At 25.3% G+C, this 18,254-nt stretch overlaps 1 protein-coding gene across 1 annotated transcript in view; it reads left to right on the plus strand.

Moving 5' to 3' along the window:
• The first annotated feature begins 397 nt into the window (after window positions 1-397).
• The window catches only part of LOC127290919 (RNA polymerase II elongation factor Ell), a 69,051-nt gene continuing 51,194 nt past the window's right edge, over window positions 398-18,254 (plus strand). The window contains exons 1-2 of the mRNA XM_051319760.1: window positions 398-457; window positions 2,821-2,868. Of these exons, the coding sequence (XP_051175717.1) occupies window positions 398-457; window positions 2,821-2,868 (108 nt within the window). The remainder of the gene's footprint in view (window positions 458-2,820; window positions 2,869-18,254) is intronic.

Here is an 18,254-nt window from a genome sequence, read left to right on the forward strand (position 1 = left end):
TTTACATATTAGCAGAAAAAATGTTATTCGGTTGAATACTGGGCTATTTTTGCAAGTGATTATTTTTGCCAAAAAATTTTTGTTGTTTGTTTAATATTGCACAAAAAAATTTGTTTTCTAAATCGTTAATCAAAAACATTGTGAACTTCACTGATATTATTTTTTAAATTTAATTTTATTTATTTCATTTATATTTTTTATCCATTTAAAAAAAAAAAACTTATTCTAAAGAACGTCTTTTTTCAAAATATGAAATCGCAAAATTTGTTTCTACTTTATTGAAAATTAGGTTTTAAATTTATTATAAGTAAAATATGTAGTGATTTCTTTACTAATATTTGTTTAATCAAAAGAATAATAATTTATTGACAAACTATCGATCTCGCATATAAAAAGAATGATCCAAGTTTCATTAAAAGAAACAGCAGAATATAAGGTTTCGCTCATTCAGGAGAAAGTGAGCCAGTTTACAGTGTTGCCAAATTTATAATCCCAAATAAAAATTTTATTTAAAATATGAAAAAAAGGGGATCTTTTTTCTCATTTTAATTAAATATAATATGTATATGTTAAATATTATCAAACAATTGACGACACAAAATATATTGATATCATCAACCTTTTCTCATATATGTATATATATATATATATATATATGTAATTATTCTTTGTCAATTTTGTTGTAAACAGATTTAACAATTTTGTAAAAAATAGATAGTCATATCAAATCCGCGTCATTGACTTATTTAAAATTGTTTCCCGATAAGAGTTTCTTGTTGTAATAATTAATTGCTGTGTAATTTTGGAACGCATGATTAAGTTCTAAAAATCAATTATTAAAATTTTCATTTAATAGAATTTCATTTGGTAGAATTTCATTAAATAGAATTTTTATTGAACTGAATTTTTATTTGTTCTGTATTATTATTTTGCAGAATTTTCATTAAATCGATTTTTTTGATTACAAAATTATTATATTCTGTAATAAAATCAAATTCTGTTAAATAATTTTTCGGTTAAGTATATAAATTCTGTGTAGTATGAAAAATCGGTTATATTCGACCTAATAAAAATTCATTAAAATGGCTATTATGTTAAATTAAAATTCGAGTAAATAAAAATTCTGTGATATAGAAAATCGATTTAATGAAAGTTCTGTAAAATAATAATTTGAACAAATAAAAATTTGACTCATTGAAATTTCTATCTAATCAAATTCTATTGAACGAAAATTCTAACAATTGATTTTTAGAACTTGTTCATCCGTTTCCTATTTTTCTAGTTTAAAATTCCCTAATTTAAATTTTAATAAATCCTCTTGAAATTTTTATATTTCTTTATTTTCCAGTAGTGAAATTTGAATATGGGAGCCTATTTTTTCAGGACGAGGATAAAATATATGATTTCGATTTATATATATATATATATATGTTGAAATTTTCGAAACATGATTTTTGAAAATTCTAAACTTTATAAAATGAATATTAATTTTTGGGGAGATAAAAGAGAAATTTTTTTTTTGTATGAATATCAATTGTGGAAAGTAGTAGTCTTCTATCGTTTGATCAATCCCGATATGCAGGTGAACTCGAAGAAAAGCTAAATCTCCACATTGTGAAAGAGAGCGACACTGTAATGTAATAATAAATTTAACGTATTAGACAACTTTATATTGAGGTAAAAAAAAGATAATCGTATAAAAGAATAGGTATTATGTAAATATAAAAGTTTTACCTCCATTATCCTACTTGGACAATAATTTGTAATTTCGAAATATTCAAAATAAAATTTAAAAAATCTTTCAAGATATCCTGTTTTATTGTTTCGAAATCGTTTTAAGAGAATAATTTTAATATTAATATAAATTTTATGAAGGAAATCACTTTTAATATTATGTAAAGTTAAGGACATTTTGATTTTCGAAGACTGGAGTGTATAATCGACCGTCTGAACGAAAATAGGACGCCATTGTTGCCAACCACCGCATCCCTTGAAATGTACGTGACTGGCGACGGTGTAATGAATTTTACAAGCAGGGGGTAAACTTCTCTTTTGTCTCCGCCAATAAGAACAGTGTCTCTCTCTCTCTCTCTCTCTCTCTAGTTCAGCACGAGACGGTTCAAATTATATCTGACTTGCAACATTTATAATGAATCGAAAATGTCCTTTTAAATATATAATATAATAATAAATTTCAACCTTAACCTTTCATTTCGAAGGATTATGAAAATTGATGATATTATTATTATTATTGATAATGGCATTGATGGGGGAGAATTTTAGTCATATTTTAAAAACTACAAATACTTTGTAAGGGGTATATATGCTTTGCCTTTTAATGTCTGCCTTATTCCCCTTTACTGAAACTTCTAACCGTCAAATATGAACGTAAATCTTTGTGACATGCTTTAATCTTCTCTCATTCAAAAAAAAAAAGACTGCAATAAATGTTTTGTAAGTGCTTTTACATCTCTTGAGAATCAAATATTCACAATAGCATTGGATTTATATATAAAATTCAATGTTTCCTGTATATTTTCTAAATTTCCGTCATTTTATTCAAAAATTGATGGACATTTATTTTATTATACATTTTGAATATATTTATATAAAATTATTGCTAGCTGTTTCGTAAAATATGTTTTGACATTATGTGACATTAATTATTATTATTATATAAATATATTTTACGGCTACAATATAAATATTATCTAAAGTTAATTTATAGAAGATCGATTCTGTCATGCCAGGGAAAAAAATACTTTAACTTTAATCTAATATGACAATTGTTTTAATTTTCCATTGTCTTTTTTGTTTCAGAATCAGCTCAAACAGAAACCCACGATACAGTTCCTAGGAAATGAAGGGGTAAGTCTTATTTAAATATCGAAGAAATTCAAAACAACAATAAATTTGATATTCAAAAATGATTTATGACAACTGCATGCATAAAATATGTTTAATTCTTTTAATCACAAAAAAAGAAACACTTAATTATAACGCCGTTTTCATCGTGTGGATAAATTTAATCCTCCGAGAGGTTAAATGCAGTAAATTCTGCGTTTGCGCAGAAGCAAATTTTTTGCGCAGACGCAGAATCTACTGCTTTTAACCTCTTGGAAGATTAAATTTCTGCGTACGGTGAAAATGGCCTCTAATTTAAACGCATAATTTTATTTTTTAAACATAGTTTTTATATTTTTCTTATAACACATCAAAGTTCTTTACTTCAATATATTTTGGATAATTTTAAATTAAAATTTTTTTTTATATTTACGTAATTTAAAGCATTAATTAAAATTTTTAATCTCTTCACAACATATTTTAATGTTATGTATATATATATATATAAAATTTCACAAAAATTAAGAATATTGAAATGAATATAGAAAATTTTCATACACATTGACTCTAAAGAATAATTGAACGTTTAAAATTTGAATTAATTTTATTTATATATTTATCTGAATGTGGCTTTGCGCGCACAAAAGACAAAAGAATTTTTGCGGGAATGTTGAAATTGTGTTATCAGTATATGCATATATATATTTTTAGATATAGAACTTCCCTGTTGACAATATATAAGTAAATTCAGAATCTGCTAGGCAATCAAGCGCACGAGTAATTAACCTCATTAATCTGACTGCCAACAAGAGCGCTTATATATATATATTGGCGTAACCTTGTATATTGAGACTTTTACGTTTCTGCGAATTTCGTGACACTATATAATTATACAATATGCGAATATTACTTCCCTTCATTACCTGCACAATAATTATATAATAACACTTATTGTTATAAACATTTTCCGAAAAAAAGAGAGGATAAAAAAATTATATATTCATAAATATGTAATTGGCCGTCAATGATATAATAATAAACTCTTTCAAAATTGTGTATATAAATAAATTTTTATAATGTCAAACTAATTTCTTCATAATTTCTAAAAAGATAAAAAAAAAATCTTGTGCAATGAAAATCGACTTTCTATTTTTGGAAATTTATGCTGAAAAAAGCAAAATTTTGAGAAAATTTTTTTTTTTTTATACAGATGTTCAAATATTTGGTTGACTTTATGTATTTAAACATACGATTAATTTAATCAAAATTTTTGGTTATTTCAAACAAAATTTTCCTTCATTCTAAAAACATTAAATTTCCAAAGTAAAAAGTAAAAAAAAAAGGATTTTTCAAAGTTGCACGGAGAAAAATGCAAAAACGAATAAAGTAACTTTTATACTATACTTTAAAAGAAAAACCGGAACTGTCCGCAGTTTCTGTCAATTTTTTACCCTAAAAATAGTAAAATTTACTCCGAAAATAGTAAAATTTACTCTTGAAATAGTAAAAATTATTCCGGAAATAGTGTAAATTTGACTATTTCTGAAGTAAAAATTGCCAAAAATGCGCAGAAACTGCGGTCAGTTTCGATTTTTCTTTTAAAGTATAGTAAAAGTTACTATATTCATTTTTCCATTTTTCTCCGTGTGTTAAAAAAATTATTTGCTGATGAAACCAAGGTTTACTTTTGAGGTTATGTCAAATGATTAAACGTTCCTTTGAGTTAAGCATAAATTTTAGATTTTACTTCAGCTTTTGGTATTAAGATCATTTAAAAAAATGTCTATCATTTTATATTTTTGTAGAAATATAAATTAACAGGAAGAGTGTTATTTTTTTTATATACTTTATGACAAAAAATATATTGTCTCGAAATAAATGAAGTTATATATATATATAAATATTGTTTATTGTATAAAACAAAAGAAAACGTACATATATAGTTGTGTGGGCTATTATTAACCTTGGATCTTGAGGTTGTACTTTGAAAAACAAGATGAAGTAATTCTTGGTGACTTTGAGGGAAAAAAAGTGAGAGTAAACTGGAAACCTCGAGATGTGAATCGAATCCCTTGCATATGCAAGGGATATATATATATTTTTCGATTATATATCCGAAGGTTTTATATTGGTGAAGGCGATCGAGGTCGTACTTATGTTGTCGCAAGGCTTTTTCCATTTTCTTTATAATATCGGTAGCTCTCCTCTCAAATTATTTTCACCACATTGTTGCAGTTTGATATTATCCAAATTAGAGTAATAAAAAATAATTGTCATATTTCTGAGGCAAAAAAATTATTGCCCAAAGTATTTCATTTTCACTTTCACTTTCACTTCAACTAATTCTATTTTTCACTTTGAATTTCATTTTCACAAATTTCTAATCAATGAAAGTGAAAATGAAAATTATAGTGAAAATTAGAATCAATTGAAGAGAAAGTGAAAATGGACATAATCTTAGGGTTAAAAGTATAAAAACCAAATCTTACTGTTTCCATATAATGATGAAAAGATTTCTTAAAATCGTCACGTTCAATAATTTTTTTTTTAATTTAAAAAAAAATAATTCAAAATAAGGATCTTTATATCTCTTTTATCAACAAGATTTTTTATTTGTAAATTAATTATTTTGCACCAATTATCACGATTTATCAGGAAAACATTTTGTTAAGTAAATTAAGAAACATTTTCTTATTTATAAATAATATATTGTTTCTGTTGTATTTATTTATATTTAATTTTTGAAATTTGTTTATTTATCCGCGTATATTTTTATAATACTTTTTTTAAAACAAAGAGCATTAAAGCAATAATACTGTATTATATATATATATATATTTTTAAATTTTGAAGAAAAATTTTTATTATATATTATAATATTATATTGTCAAATGTGTGAAAATCTCACTTATTGTCAAACGATAATTTCTATAAATTCAAACTTTATATATACTTATCAATTTAGTATTAATTATTCATTTTTATTTAAATTTTTATAATAATAAATTCTGTCTGTGAAGAAAAAAAAATTTCGATAGCAATTCAATATTTATTCATTTTTATTCAAATTTTTTAAAAACTTATCACTTTGAAAAAAGAAAAATTTCGATAGCAGTTCAATATTTATTCATTTTTATTTAAATTAAAAAAAAATTTTGTCTTGAAAAAAAGAAGTTTTTTGATAGTAATTCAAATTTCTTATGAAACAATCAACGTGATTTTACAAAATATATATATATATATATATATTTTTTTTTTAGTGATAAATGCATATTTAAGAATTTTAATTTATTTTTCATTCTATATAATTAATAATTAATTAACGAAAAAAATATACGAAATGTTAAATTTAATATTCAATTTTCAATTGTAATTAACCTTATCCTAGTGATTAAATATAATCAAATACTTATATTTAATTTTTTCGTGATCCTCTTATTTTTCCGTTGATCTTTTACATAGTATATAGAATTTTAAGTGACATGACGTGCGCCAGAGATCTATAAGATTCTTGGATGATATGACCTTTATGAAAAGAATAAAGACGTGTTTGCTTAGGGCCAAATAATGAATAATATTCTTAATATATTATTTCATAATAAATTCACTTTTCCATATCAGAATTCAATTTAATTCAAAAGTTTCTTTGTTTTCTTTTATGTGTCATTTATTTGTTTTCTTCTTTTTTTTAAGAAGAGAAGAAAATTATTTTTCTGAAATTAAAAAAATATATTTTCCTAATAAATAAAAATTATATACATCTTCTTATTCTAATGAAATTATTTTTTTATTAAAAAAAAAAATCGAGATTTTTTCCAACTATACTGATAATAATTTGTTCGTGTAAAATAATTTGGTCTTTAAAATTCAAGTTGTTTGACGTATATAGTTATTCTTAGAAGTGGTTGTCATTCTTCGCGGGGATTCCCCTCTATATTTTCTATTCCTACCACTTCGTTTAAGCCTGTTCTCTTCATCTTAATAACCGAAGTTTATATATATATATTTATTTATATTTATACACTCGTGTTTAATGACATAATAAAATTATTTGTCAACTTTTGTCTTACTTTAAGAATTTTATTAGATTAAGAACATAATAGGTATTTTTAAATGATTTTTGTTGAATTTCTAAAGAAAAAGATTTCAAAGTTTAAAATTCGTTAAATTTTATAATATCAAATGTCGTACATATAGCGGCCTGTAATACCGACATCAGTCGGTATATTCTTGTAAAGGTAACTACTGCGCATCTTCCTACGCAACTAGTTCTGTCAGTCATATATAACCTAAAATATTATTGTTTTAACGTTTTCGTGATTATTATTATTATTATAATTTATTACAAATAAATATTTATTTTTAAATAGTCAATTGATTATTTAAATCAAATAAATTTTTTTTTTGTGTAGAAAAATATAAAAAGAAATATCGGTCTGCCAAACCGGAAAAAGTTAAATTTTCCATCACCTTGCAGTTTTAAAGGTTAAAAATGTAAAAATAAAATTATATTTCCTCTATATTGTAAAGAAATAAAATTAAAAATGTTCAATAATAATTTTACTGGGAATATTTAATACAGATTTAAACTATAATAAGCTCAAATATTGAAACTATATATTAATAACAAATTAAAAACTTCCTCTGGCCAAACGAAGTTTTGAACTAATCGGAAAACAGAAAGTTTGTACTCTATGCATATCAAAAGGGCGATATATTTCGAAATATGGAGTTAAAGTTTAGTGATTATCAAGCGCAGAGAGTCTGCGTCGTCGTTTGGTAGTGGTGTGTATATTTTATATGTATATATGAATATATACAGTAAAGTGCCGAGTGAAAGGCAACAATGTGAAGGCTTGCTCACTACTACCACATATTTTGTCACTTATCGGGACATGAGCGCACCAATACACAAAAAGCAAAGCGGTCGCTGCCGCCGGTCGGTCGGTCGGTTCTCCGGGATATATACACACACGAGAGAGAGAGAGAGATGCACGTCAGTCGCAAGGACGTCTGCTAAGTGAGGAAATTATGCTAGAATAATTGCCGAACCACAAAATTATATGCCCAGACTCTATAAACAAGAAAAAGATCAGATTATATCTACCCACTTGTAAAAATCGTATTTTTTTTTTGATTTTTCAAAAAACTACTCCTTTAGTTTTTTTTTCTATTCGTTTTTAGTCAGGAACTTTTCAATTAATTTAAAATTTTCAAAAGTTTTAAATAAAATAAAGAAATTTTAAAATTTTAGAAAAAAAAAATTCAACTTTACCGTCAGACGGTAAAGTAGAAAAAACAGCTGTTAGTGTTTTAGGTAACATAACCTAACATTTGACGAACATTTATCTTACGCGCACTCGCAGTTTGTAATCTTTATTCAAATTCAAATTTTTATTAAATTCAAAATATTCCTCCAACTTTTATTTAAAATTTTTTTTTTCTTTCAATTCATTTTAAATAAATATAGAATAAATTTTAAATTAATTAATTCGAATCATGTAAAATATTTACATAGTTCTGAGGCAAATATATTTTTTTATTTATGTATCATTTTTAATTTATCACTATATTACAATCCAGGTGCATTGATACCTGTTTTTTTTTATTCAATTAAGTATAAAATTTAATTTCAAAATTTCAAACATAAATTTACAATTATATTGATAAGAAATCGCGTCAAAATAAATACAAGTTGTTTACATTTTTTTTGTCTTTTTAATTTTTGAAAAAGTAACTCTGGCTTAAACTGTTTCTGTATAAAATAAATAAAAAATTCCCCTGAATTTAAATTAACAAGGAAAACTTTATCAAAAAAAAAAAAAAAAAAAAAATGAAAAAATGAAAAAAAAACGAAATGTTTTTCATGACAAGGAAAAAACAGAAATGGAATTTTCCAGTTTATCATTGAAACACTTTTAGATCACTTTATCTTACATTATATATACGTACATATGTAAACATTATTTAAGAGAATAATTAAAAACAAATTATTATTTTTTATAATGTCAAATAGCAGTATAAAAATATTGGATGGTCGTTTTTATTTTACTGATACTTTGAAATTTTTATTTTATATGAAAACTCGTCTCCAACAATTTTCATGCAGTCAATTTTCTCATCATCTCCCGTGTGTGTATATTGCGATATGAGTTCATATGTAAGTAAACGTGTTTTTAGTTAGTTGAACTTTGCCACTGTACTTAATCAAATGCCAGGCGACAATGCAGAATATTCGAGAGTTAAATACAATCGATCCTAATTTAATAACAAAAACTTTACCCTACGTTGCTAAAATTGCTAAATTAAAGTTTCATTTCGAATTCGATATGAATTCAATTTTTTTAAAAAAAGTAAGAAAAAGTACACATTTTTATAATTTTTTTCTTTATTTTAATTTAGCAGAATTTTGTGTGATTCGAATTTTTTAAATGCTAGAATTTTTAATTCAACGAATCTTCATTTGACCGAATTTTTATTATCACAAATTGTTATATTTGATAGAATTTTTGAAACGTCGAATTTCAATTTGTCCGAAATTGCAAATGACCGACAGAAATATTTTGGAGCGAATTTAAAAATTAACCTCTTTACAATTTCTAATTGGTTAATTTTTAAATTCGCGCCAAAATATTTTTGTCGGTTATTTGAAATTTCGGACGAATTAAAATTTATTGTTTCAAAAATTCTGTTAAATTACTTTTTGTATATAAATAAAAATTGGGACAAATGAAGATTCGGCCAATTCATGGATAAAGTAGAATTTTTAAAATAAAAATGTGGCAAATAAAAATTCTGTAAAATATAAATATTCTTATACAGATAAAAAATGTATCAAACAAAAATTCAGCCTCTAAAATGTTTATTACGTAAAAATACATTTAAAAAAAAATTGATGATAATTTATGAATTCCCTACTCTCTAAATTTAAATTAATGAGAATTCGTTGATTAATTCAAAATTAGTAGAAATTTTTACTAATTTAAATTAGCAAAGGAATTCTCACTACATTTAAATTTGGAGAGTAATAATAGTACTTTTTTAATTATCAAATTATCACACTTCAATGACACAAAACGTGTGAATAAACTAATAACACATCCCGCATATGGAGCAATTATATTTCTGATAGTTCCCGCATCCGAATTTAAATTATTCCATTGAGTTCATATTGTATATATATATATATACATATATATATATTTTAATCGAAATCTCCTTATCTGAAAAATATTGTAATTTCGTTATTTATTTAGCATGAGTTTACAAATAAAATTAAAAATAATTTTTTTTATTTAAAAAACTACTCATATTAAAAATATTTCCACTCTTTATTTTTTTCTATGGAATATTTTTTAATTTTTAAGCATTTTAGAGCAAGATGTTCTAAAATATTTTCTGAATGTGTCAAATATTCTATATATATATGCGTCTTTTTAAATTTATAGAAACTCGAAAAGTTGCAATTAATTTTATATAGTTTGTATTATGAAAAAACTGTGGTGTTTTCTCAATGGTAAAGAGTAAACTATGCATTAAAATGAAAGAAAAAGAAGAAAAAAAAAGCTTTATGCTTCATATTTCACAAGCACTGTTTCTCTTTGACTATACACGTATCTCCATTATTGCTCATCAAAGGCGCTGTTCTGCTATTCTCTAGAAAAGAGCTTTACAATTACGTTCCAAGGTATCTTTGACCTTTTTGAGCGCACTCAACCAATATGAAAATGAGAGATAAAAAAAAAAGGTTCTTCATCTTTTTTTTTCTCATTCTCATTTTTCTCTCATTATAGAATCAAAATATTAAATTGTTTATACCTCCCAAATATTATCTATACATATAAGATTCATTAAAAATTTTAAGAAAATGTTCCATTATGTTCGCCTTAGAAGCCGTTTTCACTGTGTTGATAAATTTAATCTACCGAGAGGTTAAATTTATATCCACACGGTGAAAACGGTCTCTTAGATGTGATATAATTATTGTACTTCACAGTTAATAAATAATAATAATTTTATTAACAAATAAACAAAATTTATTTTATTACTTATGCGACTACATTTTAAATTTAAAAAAACTGTTACATAATATAATGATAATAGTGTTGAAACACGAAGGCTTATAATTTAGAAACTTTTGTGGCTAAAGAAGAAAAAAACATTTAAACTTTAAGCACAACTTTGAAAGTTGGAAAGAGAATGATTAAAGGCATTTATAATAGACGATAAATGGCACTTTGAGTCTTTGCTTCAGCATTTTCTTATCTATTTGTCATGAGAAGTTGTGCGGGGATAGAAGTTCTCTGAGGTAAAACACTCTGGGGAGAAGGCCTTAAAATATTCACGGTCTCTAACATTCAGGTGGGGTTTTACCAGGTATGTTTGTAAGATAGGAGACACGAATAGACTTAGTATTGTGTATAAAATGTAGAGAGAGAGAGAGAGAGAGAGAAAATAGATATAAGGGGAGTGAAACGCATATACATATTTAATATGAAATCGTCGCTGAAAATTGGTGAATAGCACGTGTTCTATCCATTTTCCTCGTAGTATAATATTCGCGCTTTCTCTCTCTTTCTCTATAAAAACGAGAATTACCCTCTTCTCTTGAATCACCCTTATAAGAACCCTCGAGTCACCCTCATATACTGACCGTCGAACACTATAAAACATGCACTTTCTCGATAGAAGACTTTTTAAACGTCGTCTCTACAGATGTGAATATCTTCCTCTATATATATATTATAAAGGAAACGGGGTCACAAAACCCTGACCTACGTCTTTACTTCACAGAGTTTATAGACCTTATGTTAGAAAATCCGCGCACTTGAATACGTTATTAGCCATTAGACAAATAAAACGCGATATAAAACATTGCGTCATGCATAGATAGTCATCTTCTATTTATTATATATATATGAGGCACTTTAACAAGTCATTATTTTACTCCAATTGTTTCGTTTCGAGTAATTTTTAGGGTATACAAAAAACACTTTTTTTTAAAAAAAAAACCAAAAAAAAAATTCTTCAATATTGTTTTAAAAAAACAAATGCGATACGCATAAGTTCTAAAACTATGAGCCGATTTTCACCTTGTGGGTTAAATTTAATCTTCCGAGAGGTAAAAAGCAGTAGTTATATTCTGCGTCTGCGTAAACGCAGAATATATCTACTGCCTTTAACCTCTCGGAAGATTAAATTTAACCTACAAGGTGAAAAACGGCTCTATGTTAATTATACTTTTTTTGAGGAAAAAGGTAAAAACGAATCCGTTATCCAGTTTACCCCCATTAAGTTAAGATTTTGCCATAACCTCAAAAAACCTTCCCAGGAACACGAAAAATAGAAAAATAGAAAAAAAATTCCAGAGTTGGAATATTTTTCTATTTTTTGTGTTCCTGTGAAGGTTTTTTGAGGTTATGTCAAATTCCTGACGTGATAGGGTAAAATAGAACGAAGTTGAAGTACCTAACGTTTATGATAAACGATTTTTAAAGAAATAAATTTTTAAAATGAAAAATTCTATAATTTTTTGCTTAAAAAATATTTTTTTATATTTTGTTGATTAATGAAAACTACAAGAAATATTTTTTAGGCAAAAAATTATAGAATTTTTCATTTTAAAAACTTATTTCTTTAAAAATTGTTTATCATAAACATTGCGTACTTCAGCTTCGTAAATAGACAGCATATTCAAATTCAGTGTTATTATTTAACAGAAATTCCATTTAATTGAATTTTTTTCTAGCCGAATTTTTATTTGTTTGAATTTACATTTGACAGAATTATTAAAAGGTCGAATTTATAATTTTACAGAACTTTCCTTTGTTCGAATAATATATATGGCAAAAAAATTTGTACCCAAAATTTAAAATCGAACAATCAAGTTATTAACACGAAATTATGATTGGTTAATATTAAAATTTGCTCTCAAATTCTTCTGCCAAATATTTATTCGGAGAAAGGAAAGTTCTGAAAATTTTAACAACATCGAATCTATATTTTACAAAGTTTTTGCGCGTGTCTTTTTTTTAGAGAGAATTTTGACCGAAAACAATCTCTCATTTAATTAATATTTTTATATTTATTTCTAAATTCTTGAAACAAAAGTATTAAACTTTATAAATGCCTTCTATATACAATTGTAGAATTAGAGTGGATCTCGAGCCAAGTGAAAGTATTGAATTTGGAATTTCAACAACGCAGACACATTAAATCTTCATTTTTTTCACTCGCACACGTCAGTTTCAAAAATAATTTGCAATTTAGTATTCATGTGGGTATCCTTAACATATACTCTTTAAATTTATAACGATCAAATTATATACTCGTACAAGTTAAAGTAAAAAATATTTATAAAGAAAAAACAAAAAAAGATTAGGATCAGTTTTACTATTAGAAGAAAATGTTGATACTGGTTTGATGGCATTATTAATTTTGATGCGTACCTCAATGTCCTTCAATTTCAATTAAAATGAACAAGAAATATGAGAACGTCTAATTAATCATCATTGACATCGTTAGTTTATCAAAAAGATTAAATAATGATGATTGGCACTCTTTATTTGACAATACGATACATATACTACTTACATTAAACAGTTTTCATAATCATATATCTTATTCAGAAAACATCCGAACTTCTTGCGTCATTACTTCTCCTCTCGTATAGCGTCAACAACATTTTTAACCTTTAGGAATTTTTAAGGATTACATATTTTTAATTTTGAGAAATTTTTCTTTTTGTTTATTTCCTTTTAAAGAAGAATTTAATTTCCTTTAATTATTATTATTTTTAAATTTTCGCCAGTTAAAATTAAGACTTTTAACTATATTTTCGGAAAATTTTAACAAAAATTATCCATTTTAGAATGTAATATTTCAATATTGAAAAATGTTGACCTTCAAAAACTTATTATTTTAAAAATGTATATATTTAATGAAATGTAAAAATCGAATTAAGACATTTATATATTAGCAGACAAAGAAAGAAATTATAAAAATATACAGAAAAATTGATATAATATTAATGCAACATATATATATATATATATATATATATATATGTTTCGTAACAATAAACTCGTAACTCGCGGAGTCATGCCAGACCGCACCTGCTTAAACTACTTAAATATCTACGCGAAGTTATACCTGGCATATATGCCTGCCAAACTCAATCCTCCTCCTATTGGGTCTTGCACTCCCTTTCGCCGAGAGAATATATTGTGTGGTACGCGGTGGCGTTAACATCATGACGATATATCAGGGATTTCAGTTGAAGTGATCAAGGTGAAAAAACATTTTAATAATTAGGATTCAAATTTTAAAAAGTATTTGTACAAATGCAACTTATAAAAATTTAATTGTGCAAGATCAGAACAAAAAGAAATTCTTATAATTTTCAAAATCTTCAATAATAAATTATTCAAATTTAAATTGAAAAAATGATTTTTTAACCCCACAAATATCAAAAAAAAAAAATTCAAAAACAAATTTTATGTTGATTGAGAAAATGTTTTTTCAATTGTATCGCTTCAGAAATTTTGCCTCCCATACATATTGTCGTCTCTCAAACGCATTCACGACTTTCCAAAGGCGACCTTAAACGGCCTTAACCCATAAGCATCTCAGATTTGTTAGTCAATTAGGCAGCGGTATTTTCTTGCCTCGGTCATGAAAAAAAAAATCACATTTAGTCTCATTTGGCATTTCCACCTTGCAGTGAAAATGATTATTATTGAACTGAAGTGTGTATACAATAGAAATTAGGTTATTGTATTTATACAATAACATATATATATCTATATTAGAGTGAAAGAGGAATTGAGAGAAATAGCAAGTAATGCTTTTGAAAAGATCAACACGTTGTACTCGTTTATGCGAACCTTTAGAATTAGATCCGGATTCTTCAAGAATGCAAAAGAGAGAGAATTATTAGTAATTTACATACCAGATTTTATACAAAAATTTTCCCTTTAACATAGTATAATTTCTAAATTTGAATTAAAAATAATTTGATCAAAATTTGTAACTTTTTAGTATAAGTAATTACACATATATAATATAATTATAATAAACCTTTTTATTATTAACCATAAACAATGAAAGAAATGATTAATAACACTGGCACACAAAAAAATTGATGTTCTGAGCTTTTGATCAAACCATGACTACTTTTGTTTTTGGGGTCGCTGAAACCGAATCTGAAGTTCGTTTAACCCCATTATGTCAGGGTTTTGAAATAACCTCAAAAAAACCCAAAAATTTCGAAATCAAGAAAAATTCTTATCTCTATGTCTCACTATGACTGCTTTATATTTTTGGGGTCACTGAATCTGAATCTGAAGTCTATTTAACCCCACAATGTGAAGGTTTTGACATAACCTCAAAAAACAAAAATTTAGGTGTCTTTTGAAGTTATTTCAAAACCCTGACTTGATGGGGTTAAATAAACTTCAGATACGGATTCAGCGACCCCAAAAATATAAAGCAGTCATAGTGAGGCAGAGAGATAAGAATTTTTTTTATTTCTAAATTTTGGGGTCAAATTTTGGGTTTTTTTGAGGTTATTTCAAAACACTGACACGATGGGGTTAAACGAACTTCAGATTCGGTTTCCGCGACCCCAAAAACATGAAGTAGTCATGGTCTGATCAAAAGCTCAGAACATCAGATTTTTTTTGTGTGCATTTCTGACAAAGGTATAAAAATTGTTGATTCAAAAGCATATGCTAAAAAATCTATAAAATATTTTACAAATTTTATAGCATATGTTTTTGAATCAATAATTTTTATACCTTTAGCAGAAATGCTATTGATTCAATAGCATTTTTTTCTCAGTGCAGTGTAAATAATGAATATAAAAGTGAATATAATCTGATATAATAAAAAAATTTATTTTGAAGACCAAATCGTAATTGCATGGAGAAATTAATTTTATTTTACTATTTTTTTTTATTAACTACAATTTCTGATTAGTCAATTCTTGAAATTGCGCTGAAATCTTTTTTTTTTCTTTTTTGTTATGTTTATTTATATTAAATTATCTAGCTTCAGCAATCAGTAATGAGCCAAAAGTTCTGAACGTTCAAATGAACGAAATATATTTTTCAATCTATAAATTATTAAAAATTATGATGACATAATATAAAATAAAACTATAAATTAAACAATTATTAAATTAATAACTTCTTTTTAGATAATTAAAACAAATATTTTGATAAAATAAGAAAAACGAATAAAGTAAAGTCAAAAATTCGGAGAAACTGCGAACAGTTCCAGTTTTACTTTGAAAGTAGTAAAAGTTACATTATTTTCTTTTCCATTTTTCTCAGTGTAATAATTAGTAAAAAAAAAAAAATAACTAAATTTTCTGAGGAAAAGTAAGTAAAAGCATTGTCAAATGTGACATTATTTTTAATTAATTCAAAATTTAGAAAGCATAGATTTTTTTTTAAAGAAAATTGTATAATAGAAAATTTTTCCTCTTCAAAAGTGAAAGAGTTTTTGTTCTCCACGTACCAAAAAAAAGAAACGTTAAAATTAACCTGCCTTAATAAACCCATTATTAGTTCATTTTAAATTGAGTCCCAAATATTAATAGCGTTTAACACTTTAATTGTTATTCAATAAATGGTATCATGTTTCATAATTGTAGTTTAACGAAGGAGCATATACGAAACCGGAAATATATAATATGTTCGCAGACACGTGTATTCTCTCAATATATTGTCATATATGAAATTTATATAGTCTATTGTAACTTCTGTGGACGTAGTCAGTTATTACACTTACCACCGTTTTTGTAAGTTATAATTGAATGTGTATATAGTAGGTATAGATAATATTAAAAGACCATTATCTATAATTGCTATATGTATGTATATATATATATATCGATATTAATTTCATACCTCCTGCTTCTAAAGCAAAAATAATTATATGCAGGGAGTGAATATAGTGCGGGGTTCTAATTTAATAACAAGTAAATTTCAGGGTTTAAAATAATTTCCTTGTGAAATATAATATATATTATATTATTGTTTCACCCTTTTTTTTCTTTTTTATGCAAATAGACCAATTTTCACTTACGTTAAAAATTTAAAATAATATAGTCAAATTGCGTAAGAAATGGATTATTTTACAAAATAATTATATTACAGATATAATGATGCATATAATTATATAGATATATTCGTTCTTCCTATGTCTAATAAATAAAATCTTTAAAATTAACTTGATTGGTTAATGTAAGAATGCACTTATTTTGTTGTAATTTTCTTTTTATCTGTTTATAATTAATATATAGTTATATAACTGGCCACCTTTTTAATTTTTATTATTTATATTTTTATTACTATTAATACTATTATTGTTAAATAAGATATTTATTTAAATGTAATGGAAAAAAGTTTAAGTTTGATTTAATATGTTAATGCGCATCTTTTTCTCGTCTGAAAGAATATAACATTCAAAATGTAAAAAAGTTGTTTATTTACGGAAATGTAAGTTGAAACATTAAGGAATTTGTCAATTTTCTCGGATTGTAAATTATAAGTTTCACTATGTACAATATATTTATATTTTGCTTTCACGAGAAAATTAAGGATCTTATTTATTTCTTATAGCTTGTTATAAATATTGTAAATTATTATTCAGGAAATCTCTTTGATTGCTTGGAACTGGAAAAATGATACTAGGGCGTACTTTGCTAATATAACGCGATACTCAAGCCCCAATAAAAATGACCTCGTTTCTGTCAAACGGAGGTTAAGTAACCACTATACCTACCGCGTTATACTTCCTTTCACTAAGAACGCACATTTATATATATATATATATATATATATATATATATATATATATATATATATATTTATAAAATACTTGTACCTGCACAAAACTTGTTTATATATATATGTATATATACATGCTCTCATGCACAAATCTAGAGACACATACCATGAAAGAAAAGACACGGTTCGTTGCGAGTGCCTGATACCAAGCACGTACCACAAACGCACAATTAATTTAGACTTTCTTTATTACATTTTATGGTTGCTGCCGAAATTTTAGGAAATAATTATCATTTTTGGTATTAATCATATTTTATTAAATAAACATTGAAAATTTTATATTATGATCTGCGTATTTCATTAGGAAAATCTTCAAAATTCTAAGATTATTCGTCGAAAATTTTAGGATGATCCATTTGCATTAGATAAACATGGAAATTTTTAAAATAGAACCAATAGATAATCGACTACCGACACTTTTTAACACCTCATTTACAAAAGTCAAAAGGTAATTTTAGAAAAGTTCGTATCCTAGTACATTCAAAATTTTAAGATTTCTATTCCGTTAGAAAAACAATAAAAATTTGAAGATTATCTACATTAAATTGGGTAAAC

Source organism: Leptopilina boulardi, unplaced genomic scaffold, assembly GCF_019393585.1.
Source record: "Leptopilina boulardi isolate dan_hultmark-lab unplaced genomic scaffold, ZJU_Lbou_2.1 LbouV2_95, whole genome shotgun sequence".
NCBI lineage: Eukaryota > Metazoa > Arthropoda > Insecta > Hymenoptera > Figitidae > Leptopilina > Leptopilina boulardi.